Source organism: Gracilinanus agilis, chromosome 3, assembly GCF_016433145.1.
Source record: "Gracilinanus agilis isolate LMUSP501 chromosome 3, AgileGrace, whole genome shotgun sequence".
Taxonomy (NCBI): Eukaryota; Metazoa; Chordata; class Mammalia; order Didelphimorphia; family Didelphidae; genus Gracilinanus; species Gracilinanus agilis.
In genome coordinates this window covers 559,003,435-559,023,905 of record NC_058132.1, presented here as the reverse complement: position 1 = coordinate 559,023,905, position 20,471 = coordinate 559,003,435, and the positions used below count along the sequence as shown (strand labels likewise).

At 37.0% G+C, this 20,471-nt stretch overlaps 1 protein-coding gene across 4 annotated transcripts in view; it reads right to left on the bottom strand.

The window, feature by feature from the left end:
• Positions 1-20,471, bottom strand: part of TBC1D4 (TBC1 domain family member 4) — a 204,898-nt gene that overhangs the window by 60,056 nt on the left and 124,371 nt on the right. For all 4 annotated transcript variants that reach the window (XM_044670593.1, XM_044670591.1, XM_044670592.1 and 1 more), the window contains exons 4-7: positions 13,650-13,754; positions 9,054-9,186; positions 2,625-2,716; positions 2,226-2,336 (exon numbers count right to left, since the gene is read on the bottom strand). In XM_044670593.1, coding sequence (XP_044526528.1) covers positions 2,226-2,336; positions 2,625-2,716; positions 9,054-9,186; positions 13,650-13,754 — 441 coding nt within the window. The remainder of the gene's footprint in view (positions 1-2,225; positions 2,337-2,624; positions 2,717-9,053; positions 9,187-13,649; positions 13,755-20,471) is intronic.

Here is a 20,471-nt window from a genome sequence, read left to right as displayed (position 1 = left end):
GTAGTGTCAAATTCAAATGAAACAGATTCCTGCAGGCCACATATCAACATAGAAAACTGTGGGCTACAAGCTTAACACTTCTGGTTCAGGCTATCAATCAAGCAACAAACATTTGTTAATTACCTACCACGTTCCAGGCACTCTACTAAGCAGTGAAAACACAACAAAAGTGAAATAGTCCTTGCCCTAAAATAATTAATTCTAACAGGGTTAAGTCAGAAAAAAAAGCTTTCATGGAAAACAAGGAAATTAAACTGGGCGTTGAAGGATGGATAGAATTCAAAGAATGAGAAAAACTGAAAGGTATTCAAGGCAGAAGAGATGATCAAAGCAAAGGCATGAAAGGAGGGAATGTACAAGCTATATCTAAAGTACATGGAACAGACCAGTCTGCCTGAAGAATAATCACACAAAAATAAAGAAAAGGCCAAGATAAGCCCAGACTGTAGAAAAATCTTAAATGCCAAGCAACACAGTTTGGGTTTTATCCTGTTACTGATGAAGTCACTGTAAGTTATGAGCCAAAAGATAATATTATGAAAGGAATGTTTTGGGAAGATTAATTTTATAACAGACTGGTGGAGAGAAGAGATGAGTCCAAGAGATCAGTTAAAACAGTTATTGTAAGAATCCAGATATCAATCAATCACTCAACAAACATTTACTAAGTACCTACTAATGCCAGGACTATGCTAAAAACTGGACATAAAAAGAAAATTAAAAGAAAGCCTCTGTCTTCAAGAAGCTCACAATCTAAGCTACATAAAGGATAAAAAAAAGGAATAATCAACCGAAGAGGTACTAGAACTAAGGAGGGCTGAAAGAGGATTCCTATTGGGATGAGGAAAGGGAGCATTACATGCCAGTGAAAATACAAAATGATAAAGGTCTCAGCTAGGCTGGCAATGATGAAAATAAAATGAAGAGACATAACATGATGGAAGAATAAATAGGACCTGATGACTGACTAGATGTACTAGGAATGTATGAACCATAGATAACACCAAAGTTTTGAACCTATATTACTATACCACTGGTAGAAATAAAAATGTCAAGAGGAAAAGCTACTTTTGACATGAAAATGATTAATTTTATTAATCACAGCTTATCCTCTTTTCTACGTCCCTTCATCATGACAATATTGTACTTAAAATTGGTAAATTTATTAATTGATCTTTGTGCTCTAAGATAATAAGCAGCATCTATGTTTACATTTGCATTAATTTGTATCATTGTTTTGTTTAAAGATTATACCTTGGCTGATGTGGCTCTCCACCTGAATGAGTAGGGCTAAAAGGCTAAATTGTTATTTAGTTTGTGGCAGAAGTTCTCATGTGTGTAGGGTCATATCACTACTTCCTTTTCTACTGATTTACCTGGTAGGGTTCCTAAGAATTTATTCAAATAAATTACTCAGAGTTCACATTTGTACTTGCAGGACAATTTTAAAAACCGTTTCCTCACTATACAAACTTGTGAGGTGGGTAGTACAATTTTACAGATTATAAAAAGAAGGCTCAATGAGGTTAAAGGATTTGCTCAAAGTCACAAAGCTACTAAATGGCAGACAAAGGTCTTAAACCTAGGGTTTATGACTCCAAATCCAGTGATCTCACCACTACCCTGCAAAATCTCTATTAGATTAATAAGAAAACCAAAATAATATAACTAATAGTTCTAGTGTTAATTATGTATGTGTGAGAGAGAGATCTGATTACACCCCAGAAATATCCTACTCTTTTTTTTAAAACAATAAAAACAATGTTCTTTAAAATTGTATTTCTGGAAGCAGGTAAGTAGCCCATTGGACTGAGAGCAAAGTCTGGAGATGGGAACTCCTGGGTTCAAATTTGACCTCAGACACTTTCTAGATGTATGACCCTGGGCAAGATACTTCAATCACCTCTGCCTACTCCTGACCATTTTTTTGCCTTGGAACCAATATATGGTATTGATTCTAAGATGAAAGGTAAAGGTTTTTTTATCCTATTTCTAATGTAGTTAGTAATCTTCCTACAAAAGTTCCAAATATTAAAAGGAATAACTAAAAGCATATATAGTTCCCAGGATTTTAGTCCAAATGAACACTAGAATTTAAGGAAAAGAAATTTTTCATTCAATATCTTGTGTTATTTTTGCTAAATCTGAGCAATTTTCAAAAGACCTCCCAATATTACAGTGATGGACTTTATATAAAGACCAATTAAAAGGAAAAAAAATTTTACCGACTGAGTTTCTCCAATGTGAACATGGGTCTTTTGTTTGGTTTCACACAGCTGCCTCAAATGCAAAATCACAAGCTCATTTTCTTCTTGGTCATTTACTGGCTTCATTTTCTGATGAAAAGAGCAAAACAAAATGAAAATTTTTAGCACTGTAGCTTCTATTATTTTAGCTTATTGTCACTCCAAATTTGGTAAAGGAAATATCACAACAAACAATTTTTAACAGTAAAATCAATGTTGACACCTTAGATATGACTTATGAAGTAATAGTCAATGATCCATACGTCTGTAATTTTAGCTAGAAGAGGAAGAGTACAAATCTTATAAATAAAGAATCAGGACCCATCACTTCTTATATATTTCACATCTTCAACTTTTAAGTTTTTTCAATCTTGTTACCTGAACACGCTCAAAAATGTCCGCTTGTTCATTATCTGTCAATGATGAGAGATGTCTCTGTATTACTAGTTTGGCTCTTGGTGGATAAAGGCCTAAAAAAATCAGAAGAAATATGAAAACATATCATGGAACAAATTTAATTCCACATACTTCATTACTATCAATCCTTTTGGGTATCTTCAAAATAGTAGATCATCTTCCTAATGAATTTGATAAGTCTGTTATCTATACTTTTATCTGGTTCACTTAGGAAAATAGTGAACTGCACCAGATCAAAGACAGTACTCAGTAGTACTCCAATTAGAGTTCTTACTCAAGAAAAACATCAAATCATTAATCAATGTGTTTTAAACCTAGTTATCTAACCAGTTCTAAATCTACTTAATAATAAATATTATTTACCTAGTCAACACTGATTTAACTTGTCCACAAAAATACTGTGAAAAATTATCAAATGTCTCACTAAAATCAAGTATTCTCTAGATCTTTATCTTTATGGGAAAAGAAATGAGGTTATCTGGAATAATGGTTTTTGTTGGTACTGGTTCTCAGTGACTACTATATTTCACTTTCTAAATATATATTCTAAAAGGTAAGCTCTATAGTCTGAAGACTCCACCCTCTTCCATTTTTTAGTTTGGAGGCTTTTGGGGGGGTTGAGTTGAAGATTGGGTTAATGTTTTGTGGAGACAGGGGAAGAGGGGATAAGAACTAGATCATCTGCCAAACTTCTCTTCTCTTCTAACCAAATAGACAAAGATAATGGACAAGAACTCTTTTTCAATACTCTATTAAGTAGTAGTTGCCTAGCTCTGGTAGCATGAATTCATGGTGGGATAGCTAGGCACTCTCAACCATCTCCTCCCTTATTTTAGGTCTCAAGTCCTTACAAGCCAAGAATCTGGTAAAACCTGAGAGAATGTGTGTTCTGCTAAAATGGCTTCTGAGAAGGCAGTTCTCAATTTCAAGCTGTGATTTTCCTTTCTACTCCTCCCACAACCAGCATTCTCCAGAAAACTAAAGGCAAATTCAATGACTCCTTTGATTCATGTAATTGTACTAAATATTACACTTTATTTGCTTCACACCATTATATGAAGTTACTAATAACAAGGCTATGATCTTGACTACCAAGTGCATATACCTGGGCACAGAGTCAAGCCCTGTGATACTCTGGACTCTCAGTTTCTAGTCATTGGACTCTCCACACCTAAATTCTCAGGTTACAGTTTCCAGCTTTCAGTCCCAATTGCACACATTGAATCTAAAACTACAACACCAAAGGGTCCAAGAAGATCGACATTCACATATTCACACATATTGTTCTCTGCCACTTACTACCTATATAATTCTGGATAAACCACTTGATCTCTCCGAGTCTCATTTTCCTCATTTATAAAAGGAGTTGGATGAGATGAGACCTCAAAGCTCCCTTCTCTCCCTATGATTCTATGACACTCAACCTAACCACTAACTCTCCTACTTCCATACTCCTGAATTCATTGTATATATTGGCTGTCAGCCACCTCAAAGTCAAGTATATTTGCACTCTGGCAACTTCTTGATGCCGCTAAATAGTTCTTTCAGATTTACAATTCTTTGTTCTCCTTCCTACTCCAGCAGAAAAAGTTTGTCTTTGTCTTCACCTCTCAGAATTCCAAACTCCTGATACCCTGGGCTTTTTTTCATTTTTTAGAATTCTCGAGGACTCAACTCCACCTGGGTGTTCTAGGACAGTGACAGGCAACCTTTTGGAACTTTTTAGAGACTCTGTGCCATGCCCCATCCCACCCCCAGACTGGGTGCCAGTGCCCACCCCTCATTGCATGCCATGCCCCGACCCCAACTGTGTGCAGGGGCATGGCCACCGAGGACACCAGTATGTACAATTCAAGGACTACATTGTCATTCCCTTCCTGGAGGTGAAAGGGTTCCCAGTGTAGTTTCTACATAGTGCATGAGTAACCCCCAACTTTAGCAAAGCACTTATATTGGTGAGTCTGGGGAAATTTAGTAAAAGTGAAAGGCTGCATCTACAACTGGAGTGAATGTGAATTTCCTCAAAGCCTCAGGCATTTGGTAGGCCTTTGAAACACTGAGATCATGGGTTAGGGGCCCGGATTTTCTTCACTTTTCTTCACAAACCCAGGAGAAGACTTCCATCTGTTTCTGGGGGGATAAGGGGTATAATACAAGGGACATAAGTCCATGTACTCTTCCCTTCCAGTTTTACAGCAGTGGGGGTAGATAGGATGGCTTCATGTGGACCCTCCCATCATCCCTCCATTTGGGCTGGTTGTGTGATTTCTTCATCCTCCTTTAAAGGATTAGGTAAAATTTGATTAGCACACATTCCCTTAAGGCTTGGTGCCTGGGGCTCAGCCCTAGATTTGCTCAGGGGGTTAATTTAATTAGTATCAGTACAATCAGGAGAGGCTGGACCCAATCAATTCTTTGCTTACAAAAGCAGGACTGTTACCTGTTCTATTCACCCAGTAAGGGTCCACAAAGACCAAAAGGACTTTATACCTTTTGCAGGGTAATAAGTGCATAGAATCTATAGCCAATCTAAGGGGAGTGGAGGGAGCTGCTGGGCTCCAGGCTGTAGGGTATGCCTGCTGCCTCAGCTCAGATTTGGGGAGCCTGGGGGTTGGGTGGGAGTGGGGCAGAGGGGAGCAGCCACACCATGACTCTCACTCAGCCCCTACAACAGTGGGAAAAGGCTAGAATGCCTCATCCCTTGCATTTGGGGGCAGGGCCAGCCTAACAGCCCAGGAAGCCAGGGGCTTGCACTTGCCCAATGTGTCCACAGAGAGACCTCTGTGTGCCATCTTTGGCACACATGCCATAGGTTCACCATCATGATTTTAGGTTCTTGCTCTACTGGTCATCCCCTACACATCTCTCTCTCTCTCTCTTCAATATTCCTTCTGATTCCTTTCTTCTGTCTACAAACATGCTGAGGTCTCTATTCTATGCCATTTTGAAAAAACAAAAATACTTCCTTTGATTCTTTGTCTCAGTTTTTTCCAATGAAGATTATATTGCTATTCTATACAAAGGAACATAATAATTTCTAAAAGGAAATGATATTGGAAATATTTGCAGTAGGCACACATAAATCAAAAACCCAATGTTTAATTCTAAATAATGGAGATCATGAAGAGGCTGAGGGAAGGTACTCACTCTGCAAATATCCTTCTCACTGAATAAACTGCTTAAAATGATGGTAGAGTTATTGGTGTGTTTTGGGGTATCTGTCTAAGCCAGGCCCCTGGTAGTTTAGGCCTGATGTTGAAATGAAACAAAAAGTAAAAAGACCCGTATAGCCACTGAGAAGAAAAATCATTCAGTCAAGATAGATAGTAAGGACATCAAACATTGATTCAGTCAATCAAAAATCTTCTGCCTTTGAGTTGCCTATAGTGATCAGTCAGCCAAGCATCTGAGAAAGAATGAGGTTGTGACGTCTGTGTGTACTCAGGTGACAAGAGAATGATGTCAATAGCTTTAAGTCTTTAGTTCCCCAAATCAATTAATTCTCTAGAATAATTTCAATACCTTTTGAGGAAACTACACTTTCAGGGGGCTGGGAGATTAGTATATCACTCCCAGCACAGGAAGCAATAAGATGTACACTGACACAAGAATCTAAAAAAAAAATTCATGGGATGGAAACCTCCTCTCTGCTCTTTGTCCTAAGGAAGTTCATGTCTGACTTCGGTTGCTTATCTTTTCTAGAACAGAGATTTTTAAAACTGCTTCTGGTTATATTGTCTGTTTATACTGCCTCCTGTAAATCATTTTTGAGTTGGCTAATAAATATGATCATAGAATTATGAAAAAGATATGTGATCTTCCAGGGGAGAAATCATCTCTTTGCATCCCTCCCAAATGCTTTTCACTAAAGGATGGATGCACCTCCCACTTTTCCCAGACTGATCCCCATGCTCTGTCCACAATGCTAGCAACAATTATGCAACTAGGCTTAGTGGCCACTGATTTTGTTTATATAAAAGGAAGAGAAGAAAGGGAAAGGACAGAGGAAAGGAGGAAGGAAAAAAGGAAAGGGGAAAGGAACAGGCAAACTGCAAAGCAGAACCAAAATGGCTTTTGCCCCAAATGGCCTCCAAAGCAATCCCAAAACCGGGAACAGCAAGCAGAGTGACCTGCTCATTTCAACCCCCAGGAATCAACTGTCCAACTGCTTTCAAACTGTCCCCTCACCCAGAGTTCTCTGGGGGGGGGGGGTCCTCTGGAATTCTGGGTGAGGCTTGGCCCTGTATCTTGCAGGAATTCCACCCTGCCATTTTCCATGTTGCAGTAGGGAGAGATTTACTAGATGCCTTCTATGTGCCAGGCACTGTGCTAAGTACTTTACAAATATCATCTCACTTGATCTTCATAAGAACCCTGGGAGGTAGCTGCTATTATTATTCTCATCTTACAACTGAGGAAACTGAGACAGGTTGAGGAAAATGACTGGCCCTGGGTCATGTAGCTAGTAAATTTATGATGCTTGATTCAAATTCAGGTCATCATGAGATGAGGCTCTATCCATTTTTCTCCTCCCTCTTCCCGCCCCCCCCCCAACTAAAAGAGCTAAGCAGGGAAGATGGGTAATATCTCTAAGTTGCACTTGGAATATTTCACCAATTATTATTCTTATTAATGGAGCAAATACCCTCAATGATCTCAGCAACTTCAGTTCAGCAGTTCACATTGTCTCACTGAAGAGAAAAAGGGAGAGGAAACATCAGGTAGGTGACAGCTCCACACACTTCACCAAGAAGGACAACACTTCATGGGCTATGAATCTCCTTTCTCATTCTCCTCGTGGTATTGTTATTATGGAATTCTGTGAAAACCATCTAAGCAGTTCTAACACATTTCTGGCTGATAGACATTAGGTGGTATTTCTATGGCAACAAAAGCCTACCTATTTTTAATCCAGTTCCCAGTATACTCCATATTAGATCATCTCAATCAATCTGATTCTTCAATAAAACCATTAAATACCCTATAACCAAACTATTTGTCAAGTCACAAAATCTTATTGTAATACTGTTTGTCAAGTCATCAAGTGATTAAGAGCACTATTTCTATGGAACTAACCCCCATCTTATAATGCTGTTTTACCTTTCATATATATTTCTATGAATCCAATTAATGAGAGTCTGGGGAGGGAGATATTGTATTTAGTAGAGAAACTCTGCCATATACCTCAGATTATCTTTAATAGGATATTCAATTTTTGGTGTTAACAATTTTTTACCCTTAAGATTCTATTTCCCTCCCATAAATGGCAAGTCCAAATTAACAAATGATTTGGGGGGCATGTGGGTGGCTCAGTGGATTGAGAGCCAGGCCTATAGATAGGAGGTCCTAAATTCAAATCTGGTCTCAAGACTGTGTGACCCTGGGCAAGTCACTTGACCACCATTGCCTAACCCTTACTACTCTTCTGCCTTAGAGCCAATATACAGTATTGCCTCCAAGAAGGAAGGTAAGGGTTTATTTTTTTAAAAAATGATTTGGGAATGTAGTCTGTGAATCCATGATATCATGAAATTTCAAATCTGAATTCAAATCTGAATGCTCTTAACTTGTACCGGGAATTAAGCTATAATCACTAAATCCATTTAAGAAATGTTGTTATAGGGGGCAGCTAGGTAGCTTAGTGGGTTGAGAGTCAGGCCTAGAGACGGGAGGTCCTGGGTTCAAATCTGACCTCAGACACTTCCCAGCTATGTGACCCTGGGCAAGTCGCTTGACCCCCACTGCCTACGCTTACCACTCTTCTGCCTTGGAACCAATACTATGTCTTGGCTCCAAGACAGAAAGAAGGTAAGGGTTTTTTTAAAAAAAAAGAAAAATAAATGTTGCTATATTCAAAGTTACATGAGATGATAATGGAATCTTATTCAAAAACTAAAGCTTATTTTATACATATATGAGCTATTCAGTTTTCACAAAATCATCTTTTTTCTTTCTTTTCCTGAAACCCTGGGCATGATTTCTCCCTAGAGAATGCTTCGTCAGCATTTCTTTTAAAAGTTTTGAAATTGTATTTATAAAATGTAATACACTGAGATAACACCCCCCCCCAAAAAAAGAGAGAGAATGAAATTCCTGGCCAATTGTAACATTTTTTGAGATGAGATTTTTGTCCTTCTTCCCTTCAACAAATATTTGTTCAAGGCCTATTTGGAGAACAGAACTTTGCTACGGACAGTTCTTTATCTCCTCTTGCTGAACATCCAGGAAACACAACATATGCGTCAGTTAGAAACGAAGAGCCATTTAATAAAAGTAGAGACTTTTTTCTGGTTTAGCAAATACAAGTCAAGTCAACAGGTATTTATGAAGCACCTTCTATGTGCTAGGCAAAAATAAATCTTCTTTTGTGGAAGCCAAGTCAATACATACCTTCAATTCTTTCACAGAGTTTGTGCAAAGAGTGCATTGGACAGGCTTCACACAACTTAATCTGGGTTTTGGCACTCTGAAGGGCAGCAGCTGTGCTGAAGGCTTGTTTCAGGGTGAGCATTACCTCATCAACCTACAAGAAGAAAGAAAATTCAAGCTTATAAAAATGTTGCTTTTGTGGAAACAAATGAACTTACTGAGCAATACAAGGCTTCGTGTGAACAGACAAAACAATGGGAATCTGAAGTAAACTTTAATTACTGGTTGCTTGGATATAGTTTTCAAATCAGTCTGATTGAATATTCCATTTGATCAGAGATTAGCAGGCTTTAAAAAAAACAAAATATTTTGACAGATCTCTTTGGAAGGTAAAGAGATCATTCACATCTGTCAGAAACAGCTTGCTTGCTGGCTATACCTGTTATGCTACAATCAACTTTCAAAATTACTCAAATAATTTTATTTTTTAATATAGTTTTGTGGGAGAAAGGGCAGGGATGAGGAGTTAGGTAATCTATTCAATTAAAAAAATATTCTGTGGTCAATGGTGTCCCTTCACAGTTTCTAAATGAGCATCATTCTACTTTTGACCCATATCAGGTACTGACAAAACTCTGGATCCCACCATGGACCTGGCAGCATTCTCGGGCCAATTCATTTCTTTTTTGTTCTTTCACTCAATTGGATCAGGATATTTGCATGCGACTTTCTAAGTTTCCTAGCTGCCACACTTCAGGGCCAAGTAACAGCTCATCTATAAGCATTGTTCAGTTGTTTAGCCTGTGCCTTTGCCTTCTCTGTGATATAACCACAAATACAGTAGTGTGGTTTTCCCACACCTCACAGAACTGAAAAAGGTTAAACTCTGTAGTTTGCCTGCTGGCAATCGAGAGTGATAAACTCCCCAACAGAAGTCCTTCAGATATTCAAAACTAAAATTATGCTTAGAACATTTTTTTAAGAATCTCTCCCCTACCCTTTGGCCTAGTTTAAGGATAAGGTGATCTACTACTTAACGTAGTAGATCAATTTCCATAACTGTATGTACAAGGCACTGAATATACACATTAAATCCAGAGTCAAAGTATTATTCTTACCCTCCTAAAATGACTGAGAAGATTTTCATATAAAATGGATTTACTCCTAAGGGCCTTTGGTATAAGCTGTTTTATACTACAATTTTCAAAAAATCAAGAGCTTCAAAACTAGTGAGGAGGGAAAGTATGATATGCAATCTCTCAACTTGTTTTCACTATTTCCATTTTTCAAAATATATTTAACTGCATTAAATGATATATATATATGTATATATATATATATGTATTCACTGTTCTCAGCTAGTTTTTTTTTCTTTTGTTTTATTTTGGGAAGCTACCTTTTACTAAACACTCTTAAGGATTAGTACCTTAATTAATATTAATAGATTCCAAATGAATTTAATTTGTTCAATTGGTTCTTTACAGTATAGTGTAGCTCATAAATATTCATATGACCCCAATGTCCCATGCTTCTTTCTAAGTAGTTTACCTTTTTTCATTTCTACATTATTGTTCTTAAACCTCTAGCTACTGAACTAAGTTAGAGGAAGTTGCAGTGAAGCATTATTAAGAGACAATATATATAAGAACTTTCCAACACTTAGAGCTGTTCAAAAGTAGAAATAACTACTGTGGGAGTCAGTGGATTCCCAGAAAATGGGTTACCATTTGTCTACAATGTTGGAAAAGCCATTACCATTCAGGTAGGAGTTGAACTCCATGCTTCTGAGGTCTCTTTCAACTCTGAGGTTCTATGAATTTCATCCACTTTTGGATAGAGAACATATGACAAAAATTTCATTTGCTTTGGATTTTATGGTCTGCTTCCTTAAGTTAATATACTACACTAATCCAGAAGCAGGACACCATTATACTTCTGATATGTTCTCCAGATAATTTGTAAACTCAAAGAAATTTTGCTGAATGAATGAATTGCATTATGTTTCATAAGGACTGAAAAAAATGCTTCATATATTCTTTGTGTGATTACGTAATACATGGTCTTACACACCTGCCCAAGGCCATAGCCATGAGTCACTTGAAACCATACTACTTAAATGACTTTGTTTTCATCTTTGAATGTCAGCTGTTTCAGCTATTCCTCACTACATGCATAATTTATATGTAACTGTTTTCCTATATCAGAGTTCTGATGCCTCTCCATTTTGCACTGTGTTTTACTAATATAATTACAGTGACCAGAATTTGTGGTTCTAAAATCAACTTATTCTAAAAACAATTGTGCTAAAACGAGACTCTAGTATATTCTCAATACAACAGTGAGACATTCACAGCCAGTGCAGTCTGTTTCCTTAGTCACAGTGTTGCTGGGGTATTAATGCTGAAGGTACTCAAGCTATTCACACTGATTTCTCTCTGCCAAAACTATCACAAGTCCAAGAATTGACCAAAGCTACAGAAATATTCAATATCACTTGAAATCATTAAAATACACTAAAGTAACATACCCTATAGTGTAATTTCTTTTTTTTTTCTCAAGTTGGTCAAAATGGCCCAGAGTGTCTTAAGGAGATTAGGAAAACAACCCTCCTTGCCCCACTCCCCTCTCCCATCTCCACTCCCACAAAAGAAAAATGTGTAGTAAAGATAAAAATTATTAGGGAAAATGGACCTAAATTGTCTTCTGTTTAGTACAGTCACAGATAGTACAGGTTTCTCCATTGACAAAAATTTCTTAAAAAAAAAAAAAAGGCTGGCACCTAAAAACTGAATGTGATCACACTAGTCATCAGAACAAGACCCTTCACTATGGGCACAGACTTCACTGTTTTTGGGAGAAGGAAGGAATTGCAAATCACGGTTATCCCCTACAATGAATGATATGAAAAAGTGCAGACTCTTCCATCCATTCCTCCTCCACTTCTCCATTCAGCCTGTCACTGCCAAGGATGATGAGACAAAGGCTGCAGAGGGGGCCAGCGCAAAGGAGTTGGGGAGGGGGAGGGAGGATGGGTCTGGTACAAAAGAATAGTTTTGTATGTATGTAGCATATAAGGAGATACATATTTCTGGAGATAATGTCCAAGTGTTCTGTGTTGGATACTTGTAAGTGATATTTATAATGCTTCATGGTTACTTTATTTGGACAATGATATGGTACTTATCAGGGGTAGGGAAAGAGAGAATTTATATTAAATATATACTAGAATGGCTTGAGTAGAGGGCAGCTGGATGCCTTAGTAGACAGAGTATTGGATTGGGAATCAAGAAGACTCATCTTCCCAAGTTAAATCTGGCCTCAGATACTTCCTAACTCTGTGACCCTGATCAAGTCACTTAACCCTGTATGGCTCAGTTCTTCATCTGCAAAATGAACTAGACCAAGGAACGGCAATCCACTCTAGTATCCTTGCCAAGAAAACTATAAATAGGTTTCCATAGAGTCATACACAAGAGAAATGACTGAAAACACACACATACACAAATAGATAAAAAGAATAGATGACTAATAATATCTAAGTAGTCTTTAAACTCTTATCTAAATCTGCTTTACTCATTTGGTTCCTCTGTCCTAACTGATCTAAAGATAAATAAAAGAGGAAAAAAACAAAATATGGACAATTCAAATGAGGTAAAGTCAAAGAAGAAGGAAAATCTATTCTTTAAAACATCATTTTGAAAAGAAGGAAATTTTTTAATTCCATGAAATGCATGAGCTTAGGAAACCGAACATACCTACAGTTTGGTTTTGTTGTTTCCATTCTTCTGCTCTTTTATGGAGCTTGAAACATAATGTTCTTCTCTCTTCCTCTCAGGTAAAAGTGATCTATCCCTTCTCAATCTGCCCACAAATTTTTGCTTAAACATTTCCTTTACATTTATCATACTCTTACATTACAGCTACTTATGTTTGCTAAACTATTTATTAAATGTCTATTAAGTACCAAGCTCTGTATAAAGAACTGTGACTTTAAAAGAAAGGCATAAGACAATCCCTGTCCCCAAAAGGGTTCATGGTCTAATGAGGGTAAAGAATATGCAAACAGCAATGTACAAACAAGCTGTATATAGCACCATTTGGAGCTGTAGATGTTTTCCTCCCTTTAGCTTGTAAGCTCTTTAAAAGGAGGGTCTGTGTCACACCAATTCTTGTATTTTCAAGACCTAGCTTAGGGTTTTGGTTTTTTTTTTTTTAGTGGTCTAGACCTGTGATTTCACTGGTGTGAATTCCCCATGGGGAAAACTCTTCCATCAATACTGATGAATCACTCTTCTGTGACCTGTAGAATTAGTAAGGCAGGCATTCCAGGAATATAGAGAGGCTATTTCTTCATGGTCACAGTGTCAGAAACAGGAACTGAACCCAGGTCTTTCTGAAACAAAGAATGGTTGGTCCGTCCACAAATCACTTGTCTTTTACATAGCAGTAAGTGCTTAATAAATGTTTGGCACATCTGTTGAGTTTAAATGTTTTTTTTCTACCATCGTCCCTCTAAATTTTTCTTATTGCTTCTTTAATTAGATTCAAAAAAAAGAAAGAAAATAGCTCTTTTAATAATTTCTTCTGCCAGCATGAGGAGTAAATAACGTCACTTACCAAAGATTCACTTGCACATTGGAACACATAACAAATATACTGACTCAACCCAGGTTCTGGAGATTCCCGACAGATAAATCCAAAGTGATCAACATGCTTTATACCCTGGATAAAGAGAAGACAGTGTAATGTCCTTAGGAATGAATATATACCCATAAACATACACACATACACTTTAAGAAATCAAATAAGTCCAATATTAGAATATACAGAATGTATATGTATGTGAGATCCATTTCACTACTCCTAGTGGGATATAGGTTTTACATGATGCCTCAGGATAGATCTAAGTTCTTCAATAATTACAGAAAAATGTTTGGTTCCCAAGTTGGTTCTCAGTTATAAAGAAATCTCTTTTCCAGGAAAAAGAAGAGAGCTTATTCATTCACTCAACAACCATTTTTTGAGTCAACAGTATGCAAAAGCTTTTTGCTACTGGGGAAAACATAAAGGCCATTAAAACATGGTTACTGTCCACAAGGAAATTAACATAATTAATTGGGGAATAGAAGCAATAAAGAAGGGAAGCTCTGACATAGACATAATGATCCAAAGTTACACACACTGCAGTTCAGAAAAGAAGACAGTTGGTATGAAGAATGCTGACACTGGAAAAAATAAAGATAATTTCAGGGAAGTTGTTAAGGTAGAGATTTAAGTCATTAGCTTGGTGGTAAGAATCAAAGCCATGGGAATGGATCAGTTTCCCAAAATAAAGTATAAAAAGTGACTGAGGAAAGAACTTTGGGGTACATCCCCAAATAGGGGCCAAGAGGAAGATAAAATAGAAGAATAATCAGAAAGGAAGAAGGAAAATTATGATGGCATGTTGACATAAAAAAAATCAAGAGTGAGTAACAAAGAAGAGAGTTGAGGAGTAGAAGGATGAGAAGAAGAGGTCAACATAGGCAGATTGTACAAAGTTGTCAAAAAAGGAGAAGGAATGAGAAGAGGTTATTAGAATTGGCCAGAAGGAAACTCTTAGGGGCCTTTGAGGGGCTGCTTTCTATAGAGTATCAGAGACAGAAGCCAAATTGCAAAAGGTAATGTTACAGCATCATAGAGTTTAGAGATCACATAATCTAAACTCTAATCTTACAAATGAAGAAACTGAGGCTCAAGAGGTGACATGGTTGTATGGCATTGGATATAAGCTACTTTTTTTTTATTGATTTATTGAAGGGGTTTTTTTTTTCTTTTTAAAAGCCTGGAAGTATATGAGCAAGTTCATAAGTAGATAAGGGGGGGGGGGGAAGAGAGATTGAAACTATGTGGAAAGGGGAAAATTTCAATGAGCAACACCCTAGAGAAGGCAGCAAAGATGAATTTAGGAACCCACTGAGCTGTGTTAGCATTAGCAAGGAGTAGAGAAACTTCTAAAACCAAAAAGATGATGACTGAGGATGCTAAGAAATTTTTACATATGAAAGTTAGAGAATTCATGGTGGATTACCTCAGTTTTCTTAATGAAATAAGAAGCTAACCTCATCTGCATTAATAGTAAAGAGTAGAAGAGAAATTAAGAACTTTCAAAGAGAAGCAGTAGGGCATAGCAGATAAAGATGCTACACCTTGAGTCAGGAAGACATGATGTAAAATCCATCTTAGATACTTACTGGCCATAAAGAAGTCATTTATAATCTCTCTCATCTTCTCCTTCCTCTCTCTAAAATGGAGTTAATACCTATACTATTATTATTACCAAATTCACAGGGTTAACATTAATTCGTGTCAGTTATGTAATATAGAAAATAATACTACCATGGTAGTATTTCTATATTACAGTTATTATTATTTATAAATTTATTACATTTTGCTTTACATTTCATGTAAAAATATTAAACATGAAAAAATGAAAAAAAGGAACAGAATTTCAGAGCTGAGTAAGTAATTTTCCTTCTAATTTCATAGAGAGCAAAGCTGAGTGTGTGAATTAAATACTTAGGGGACTCCAATCCCAGAAGACTCACCTAATAGGGCATCAGAGTCATGTGTTTTAATTTGCCAGAGTGGTAGGCGAGATTCCTGATCAATGGAAGTCAAGGGGTATGATGTGTAGAAGCTGAAGTGAAACCATGGCCAATTAGAAACTCTATGGAGAAGGGTTTAGACTAAGGTTAAAAAGCCAGTGAGTTACTGTGTGACCCTGGGCAAGTCACTTAACCCCATTGCCTAGCCCTTACCACTCTTCTGGTATTGACTCCAAGACAGAAAGTAAGGGTTTAAAAAAAAAAGCCAGTAAGTGAAGCAGAAGGGCCTCTCTATCATTTTTGGCTCCTGGAAAAAGTTCTCTCCACTGTGAGCCTTCTCAGCACTTATCTATGTAAGCCATCTCTGCCAATCAGCTCAGCACTGGGCCAGAGGGGACCAGGCCATGCTGGGAATTTGGGAACTGAGGCTCTATTCTTGGCTCTAGTCCCTTCTGAACTCGAGCCCACTCCTTGGCTGGCCTTAATTTGTCTGATCCACCCAGATGGTTATAGCTTGTGAGATGGGCCAGGGCCGACTGGGAAACTAGGCCCTGATAGGTAGTTAGGCTAGTAACACCTTCTTCTTTCTTTTTACTAATAAATTCTTATAAATTATCTATATAAATATAAATATTTATAAGTTATAAATATATTTATAAGTCATAAATATATTTATAAAATTATAAATTTAGTATAAAGGGTCTAAGATTAATTTTTATATATTACTTGAGGCTTCAAATAGTTGATCCTGTGATCAGAAGTTACTGATCAAACAGCTAGCTGATTGGTGGCTTAATTCCACTCCCAACCTTCTCTCTCTCAAAAAAGAAAACAAAACAGGCACAGACTTCCTATCATTTACTTCAGAGGTCTTTCTACTACAGTTGTTGTTTTAAAATTAAGAATATTCCTCTAGAACTTTTCTTCAAGAATATACATGTAGGATTGAAATTATATAGCAGTTATGAAGCAACAAGCAACACCTACATGAAAAACACATCTTAAAAATTTTATTTCTGCTTATTTATGAATGATGTGGCATCTTTTACAGTGAATTTCCATAAAAAAAAAAAGAGCAAAAAAGCCTTCACTATCTTCAGGCATGAACACCAAGATGCCTCCTCTACAAATATCTGCTATTTATTCACCTCTGTTTGGAGCAGTGATTTACTCATGCTGCAAGTGGTCCTGCTTTTAGCATTCAAAGTTAGTTGGCACAAGGCACATACTGGTAAGAATCCCATTGGAGGAACTGTTTAGGTCTTTTTAGAGCTGAAAAAGTGTCACTTCACAGACTAGAAATCAAGTTCTCTCTTCCTCTCAGCAGAGAAAGATTAGGGATGTGGGTCCAAAACACAATTATAAAATGACTAAGAAAGGCACTTCATTCTGGCTAGCCATCTCTACTTATTTAATCTCAATAATGTTGCCAAGAAAACTTTCCATTTTGTTATTTAACAGAGAATTTTTTTATCTTCAAGAAAAATGGGCATAATGCTATTAAAGAAAAAAACAAAACCCTCACAGAATGAGCATACTTTATTTGTAACAAATTTTTAACATTTTGTAACAAATTCAAGGCTTTGGGGAGAGAAATATTAATGATATCAAGCCACTATATCATGAAATCTACATATTCGACCTCTTGAGTCTTCTATTGTATTACCATTAAATGATAGAGTGAACATAAAATAAATCTGAAAATTATCCAAATACTACACAAATATAGGGGGCAGCTAGGAGGCTCAGTGGATTGAAAGCCAGGCCTAGAGACTGGAGGTCCTAGGTTCAAATCTGGCCTCAGACATTTCCTAGCTGTGTGTCCCTGGACAAATCACTTAACCCCCATTGCCTACCCTTTACTGCTCTTCTGTCTTAGAACTGTCATATTCAAACTCTGGGAGTTGTGAGTCTCACCTTGATTGGCAGGTGAAGACAGGTGGAGACATCGGAATGTTCCCAGATGCCGTGAGGACAAGAGGAAAGGCAGTTGGCCAGAGGATATAAATACCCTGACAGCCATCTAAATGCCCTTTGGCTTTGACCCTTGGCCTGGAACCTTTGCCCTTGGACATTGATCTCTGATCTTGGAGCACTGACCTGTGGATCCTCTGATTCTCTCTGAATTCCCCCTAGATATTTAGACATCTGAACCATCATTAGATATTTAGGTATACGGGCCCAGGTGGGAACCAGGAAGAAGGAAGGAGAAGAAGCAGAGGGAGGTAAGGGAGGTATTTCCTGACGGCTATAGGACTGACACAACAACTGACAATAAGAAGCTGAGAGGGATCACCCATATCTGTATCAACCAAGTAGATTGCTTTCTCTAGTTTGGCTGTGGCCAAGCTGAGCCAGAGGAGGTGCCTTCAGCATTACTGAAACAGCCTACAGTCCTGAGAGATTAGTGATCATAGCCATTAGTAACAGGGTCTCCTATCCCCAATCCGTTCCTGATTATTCCTTTCCCTTATTAACATCTATAGATAAAGTTTATTGAGTACCTTCCTGAGTGATTATTAAATCACAACTCTTGGGGAAGAAGCAACGCAGTCAGATGAAAACGTTATCCACGGCTAATAGAGCCCAATATTAATAATCAAAACCCCAGGTGGAATCTGAAAGGGTTACCCATCCACCTGACCTTCAGGGATCCTGCCTGGGCGCTGTTATCGAGAAGGGGCAGTATTATAACATCCAGCTGAGTGACAGGACTCGGGTGTCCCTACACCAGCTATCAAGGGAATCCAAGTCACAGCTTCCCTGATTAATATACCCTATAATAACTAGAATAATAGACAAAGATACCTTCTTTATAACAGAACCAATACACAATATTGATTCTAAGGAAGAAGGTAAGGGTTTTTATTTAATAACTAATTAATTAAACAAATACTATACAAATATAAGTCTGATGAATCAGCATAAACTATTTCTTTTTTATTTGATCCTTAGTACATGGAAAATTTTCACAAGATACAGATTTAGATTTGGAAGGAAGCTGAGATGTATCATCATAACTAGCATTTATACAGCAACTTAAGGTTTGCAAAGTGCTTTACATATGGTCTCATTTAATCTTCACAACAACAGTCTGAGGCAAGTGCTATTTTTCATCCATTTTAAAGATGAAAAAACTGAGGCTAGAGAGATTATTATTGGACTTGCCAAAGGTCAATGTGCATGTAAGTATCAAAATCAGGATTCAAATTTAGGTCTTCCTAACTCTAAAGCTAACACTATTTACTGTGTTCCTAGATGTCCCATCAAGTCCAACTCCCTTATTTTACAGATAAAGAAACTAAGGTTCAAAGAATTAAGAGCCTTGCAAAGGATCACAAAGTTTCAAAGGCAGAAGATGACCCTATGTTTTCTTGACTCTATTATATACATTATACCAGTGTTATCAAATTTAAATAGAATAGTTTTTGCAAAAAGAAATCAAAGCTATATATAATTATATGGGGAAATTTTTCTAAATCATTGTTGATTAGTGATATGCAAATCAAAACAACAGTAAGATATCATCTCATATCTAACCAATTGGCTAAAATGATAAAAGACAAAATTAAAAATGTTGGAGGGGATGTGGAAAGTGGGCACACTAATACACTATAGGCAGAACTGTGAACTTACCCAACCATTTTGGAGAATAATCTGGAATTATGCTCAAAAAGTTAAAAAACTGTTAGGTTTATTTCCTAAGGCAGTGATGGGCAAATTTTTTAAAGAGGGGGTCAAAGGAAAAGAAATGCTCATCTGTCAGTCTGTTTCTAAGGCAACTCTTTCAAAGTTTCATTGTATTGTATCCTACTCATTGTATTTGTCAGATTAGGAATAATGTTGCAACTGTATAGAACATTTCAAGCCCCCCACCCCCCATCCCCCCATCCTCCCACCCCTCCCCCCCATCTGGCCTGCTGGCCATAGTTTGCCCATCACTGTCCTAAGGTGATCAAGGAAAATGGAAAAGAATCCATACGTCCTAAAATATTTATAGCAGCTCTTTTTTAGCGGCAAAGAAGAAATTGAAGGGATATCCATCAATTGGAGAAAGGCTAAACAAGTTGTGGCATATGATTATGATAAAATAATCCTGTTGCTATAAGAAATAACAAATAGATTAATTTTAGAAAAATATGGAAGCACCTGAATGAATAAAACAAGCAGAACCAAGAGAATATTACATATAGCAACAGAAATATTATTTGAAAATAACTTAGGTATATCCACCTCCAGAGAAAGAACTGATAAATAGAAATAAGTAAGATATAACTTTATATATACATAAATCTTTTGTCAAATGATGCCTTCTTTAATGGGAAGAAGAGAGGAAAGGGGAGAGTTAATTGGGTATTTAAATGTAACAAATTAATTAATTTTAAAATTTTTAAAATAGAAATAAGACCTACTAAATTATATATTAAAGATCACTGTAGGCTGCACACTGACTCAGAAAAGCACATACTAACTTATCTATATTTTATTGTAAGTTTATTTATTTTGTTATATTTCCCAACCATACTTTCATCTCATCCAGACTGTAGTCAGGAGTGTTGCTGGCTACAATTCAACATGCCATGTTTTTGACACTTCCACATTATGTCTTGATGCCTACTCGTTTATCACTAAAATTGATTGTTTGTGTAAATATATTTCAAACACTCAAGAAACTACCAAACAATAGAAGAGTGACACACAAATTACTGTAGCCAGCAATTTTCTACCCTTCTCTCATTCAATGATGTCTGCCACAGTACTTGAGGTGAATCAGTGCATTCTACAAATCACCAAATTTAATCATACCCCTCAACTGGGGCCTAGAAAACCTCCAAAACACCTTATTGAGAAG